This window comes from Cotesia typhae, unplaced genomic scaffold (assembly GCF_013202065.1).
Source record: "Cotesia typhae breed Kobodo isofemale line unplaced genomic scaffold, CoteBio_Ctyphae contig_30, whole genome shotgun sequence".
NCBI lineage: Eukaryota > Metazoa > Arthropoda > Insecta > Hymenoptera > Braconidae > Cotesia > Cotesia typhae.
Window position 1 is genome coordinate 449,925 of NW_027423739.1, and position 4,163 is coordinate 454,087.

General features: G+C 26.7%; 1 protein-coding gene across 2 annotated transcripts; it reads right to left on the reverse strand.

Moving 5' to 3' along the window:
* Positions 1 to 438: 438 nt before the first annotated feature.
* On the reverse strand, positions 439 to 3,730 carry LOC141526009 (uncharacterized). 2 transcript variants are annotated; one of them, XM_074240720.1, is made up of 2 exons: positions 3,491 to 3,730; positions 439 to 2,688 (listed from the first exon to the last, which is right to left on the reverse strand). In XM_074240720.1, the coding sequence occupies exon 2, from the start codon at positions 2,685 to 2,687 to the stop codon at positions 1,044 to 1,046; it is 1,644 nt and encodes a 547-aa protein (XP_074096821.1). In that variant the 5' UTR covers position 2,688; positions 3,491 to 3,730; the 3' UTR covers positions 439 to 1,043. The 2 variants fall into 2 exon arrangements, with proteins under 2 accessions (XP_074096821.1, XP_074096822.1); XM_074240721.1 differs by lacking the exon at positions 3,491 to 3,730 and adding an exon at positions 3,182 to 3,333.
* Between the last annotated feature and the right edge of the window lie 433 nt (positions 3,731 to 4,163).

Sequence of the window (4,163 nt, forward strand, 5' to 3'; positions counted from 1 at the left end):
TTTCTAATTAATGTTCTCTTTGATATTTCATAAATAATTCCTAATTTATGATTTAAAATATTCAATTCTGTATAGATTACAATATCATTGTTTTTTTTAAGTTACTTAATAGCCCTAGATTGATTTCCATGTGCGACCTAACGACTTCGTGGAATTATAAAAGATTTGCCGCTGTTTCTTGAATTTTAGTATCTCAAGATCATTCAGAATTAACAGACAAACTAAAAGTAAATTTTTATTAACAACACCGTGAAAAAAAAATCTACTAACGGCTCTAGAGTAGTGATAAGTGGGATTAAGTCCCGCAAATACTTTTTTTTTTAATTTTGTAAGAAAAACTTTTTCTATAATTTTACTCTTTTAAAAAAGCTTAAAAAATGATCTACCAATTAAACTTATCAAAAAATTAAGTCATATATTTTTAAAATATTGTAGTGAATATTTAAGTTATAATAAAAAAAAAAAAAAAATCTGGTACAGCGTCGATTTTAAAGTAACCTCTAGCATGAGTAAATAAAAAAACACCATTCAAACAACTTTTTATAGGCAAAAATCAATTTATTATAATACCTCATAAAAATGATAATCGCAAATTGTTAAAATCTTTTATATCCTGACTAAAGTTGTAAAATAAATATTGAAAACTATAAAAAGTAAGATGAAATATTAATCGACATCTACAATGAAATTCCCTCAGTCAATTGTTTTTTTCTTTAATTATTTTTTTTGCAAAAGGTCTAAATAATACAAAGTAATTTATTAGAGTGTTTTCTTTATTTTATTATGTTTTTTACAACATATTTTTATATTATCACAAAAGTAAAAAATATTTAAGATAAACTTACTTCATATTTTAAGTATATAAAAGTAAAGCGTATTCCTTGTTGGAAATATATAACATTTATAAAAGTAATATATATTATAAGAAATTGGTCTTGATCATCATAGAAAACGATTTAAATAACTTGTGATATATAGCATAATCAGGTACGAATAAAAAAATAATTCAACTAATTCATTTTTTAGAAAAGTAAGTTGACAAATTACGATGTTTTATGAATCGAACCTTTTCGACTAATGCATAAAATCATTCTCCCTGCTTTCGCAGACTTAAATGCTTTTAATGCTTCAGCATGTGTTAAACCTTGTATAACTTGATTATTAATAGCTAAAATTTCATCACCAACTTTCAATGTTCCTTCTTTTGCAGCTTGTCCATCTTCAGTAATGTCCTTTACAAAAATACCCATATTACCTCTGCTACTGTCTGATCCACCAACGATGGTAAAACCTAATTTTTTTGTAGTTCCTTTTTCAAAAGTAATGGTGAATAAATTAGAAGGAAAACTATCAATTTGATGAGAAAAATATTCTATACTCGAAGAATACTTTTTCATTACTTGAAACTTTCTCATGCCAGTAATTTTTTGATAATTTGCATCCGAATTGACATCATTATTTACTACATTCATATAAGTAGAACTAACACTATTTGTTGAAGTATTCATTACTTGTTTCGTTAGAAGACTACCAATAAAAGAAGATGTATAAAGGTCTGGAATTTTATGTTCAAATGATTGTTCTTGTCGCATCCAAATATCAGAGTCACTTTTCACTCTCACTAAAGAGTTATTCGATTCATCACTGAGTTCTTCATTAAAAAAAAATTTAGGTTCTTCAGCTATCTGAATATCAATTAAGCCAGAACAAGCTTTTAATGCATTGCGTGCTTCTAGTAAAGTCATACCTCGCAATCTTCTACCACAAACTTTAACAATTTCGTCACCAATGTGAATCTTTTTAGATTTAGCGGCTTCGCCATCTTTATCAAGACTTGAGATAATAAAACTTTTTCTAGCGTCCTCTTGATTTCTTACAATAATACCTAAGCTTCCTGGATTTCTAACATACAGATTTATGGTTTTTAATTGTCTACTTTTCAAAAATTTTGCCACTGGAACATAAGCTGAAATTTTGGACATACATGTTTTTGCTTTTTTTCTTAAAGAAAAATGATCGAAATCAGATTCTGTTATTGAATGAGTTCTTTTAGGCCGATAGTCAACGGAATGAATATTTGAGTTCAAACTTTCGAGCTTTAATAAGGGAGGACTATCAGTACTTGGTGACGCAGCATTGTCCAAAAGGTTTGATATGCTGCTATTAGGCACCTTTTTTGTTCTCAATTTCAGAGGTGTTTTAAAATCAATTGCTTGATTTCGTATTTCTGTATGATGTTTGAAAGGAATACACTTATTGGGTAGCAATATATTTTTTTTCGATGTTCTACACAACTGAGAATATGAGTTATTTTTAAGAAAATTATTGATTTTTTTAAATAGAAAAGGTTTTTCTGAAAGAGTTTTGTTAATCTCTTGAGGTATATGATTTTCAATTGATTTTGATACTACATTTATTCTACTATTCACAAAAGATTCAAATTTCTCGTCATCACAACTATCAGTATCATCATCGGACATCGCAACAGTTTGGATAGATTGATTCAAATTATTACATAGTTTGTTATAATTTTCAGAAATATTTGGATATCCATGATCATCGCTAACAAAGGAATTAACTTTATTTTGACTTTCATAGGAGTAAACATTACGATCACTACCATTAAGTTGTAAATGATCGAGCATATCTTCCAATTCTGGTCTGTCAAATGACTCTGATCTGTGCATTCTGAAATTGTTGAATTTATTTTTAAGATACTTTTACTTTTATGAAAATGTTTAGAACATATAAAATACTACTTTATTGTTAATTTACTCGAGAGTAAACTAAAAAAAAAAAAACTACTAATACTAATCGAATTTCTAATGCTTTTGATATTATCACACAAAGTCTTCAATACTTTTTGAAACATGTGTTGAAGTAAAAATTTCGTTTCAGTCAAAATTTTTTCGAGTATTTTGAACGAAAAAACTACTACGTCAACAAAAAATGTGAAGTTTTTAAAAGAAAACGAAATTATTTTTAATTGCAAAGATATTTATGTACTTCGTTAAAAAATTTAATTTGATCGATTGAAAATAATATACATTTGAATTAAGTCATATAGTTTATGTGAAATCACTTTACGAACTGCTTCTGTAAGTCTTACAAAATTTTGATAAAATTCAAAATATTTAATTATTCGACAGTTAGTTGAAATTACAAAATGGAGCAAACTTACTTTTTAGGTTAAAATTATGATCGTTTGAAATTAAAAAACTTCTGTATACCAGTAAGACAATTTCTTTTTTCTACTGTTAAATTCACCCTTCAATTTACTCATTTTCAATTTGAAATTTAAAGTTACTTTCACTGAACAAGAATTTACGTTTCTTTAATTTATTGAATTATTTATTTTACAATTTTAAGTTTTGAAATCTAATTTAATCTATCAAATGAGAGTGAATGCAAGTAAGTAATTATTATTGACATGATTATTAATTTAAATTGATTAGTGATTTTATAAGCAAAATAAAACAAAAAAACTAACCTTAAATAATTTTTGATGACAAGCCAACCAATTACTACACGAATTAATTTCAAAAGTTGATCTTTTGTAAGATAAAAATTTTAGAATGCTTGCTCTAATCCCCAAAATTAAACTAATAAATTGATCAAGTTATTTTGTGTACAGATATAAATAATTTTAGGCACTTTTTTTCCTTTTTTCGACATCACGAGTCACGACTATATTTCTTAGTTATATTAGTTACATTTCTTTCTCTCTCTTACTTACATGAAATATTTTATATATATAGATATACCTACCATGAGATTGAGTAGACCATCCAATATAACTTATAACAAAGTTGTACTGTACATACAAACATTACTATCATTCGACTTGTTACCGCGAGAGGGCTACTGACGCATCGTTCAAAAATATTAAGAGCCAGTTTTTCGGTCCGAGATGAAATTTTATCTGATGCCAATATCCTTACTTTACTTCCCTACTATTAATATTATAAATGTGAATGTAAGTTTGTTTGTTATGCTTTCGCGCAAAATCTACTTCACTGATCATCATAAAACTTAATACACATATTCTTGGCGGTATTAGAAGTAACATAGAATACTTTTTATTAAGGTAGTACCCTCGCCAGAGTCGTTTTCTTAAGATTTTTTTTTAATTTTGGCAGATTCATGTTCATGTAATTCTCCAT

What these genes read in the sequence shown, in the direction of transcription:
- LOC141526009 (XM_074240720.1), bottom strand. Translation starts at nt 2,687, where the DNA reads ATGCACAGATCAGAGTCATTTGACAGACCAGAATTGGAAGATATGCTC.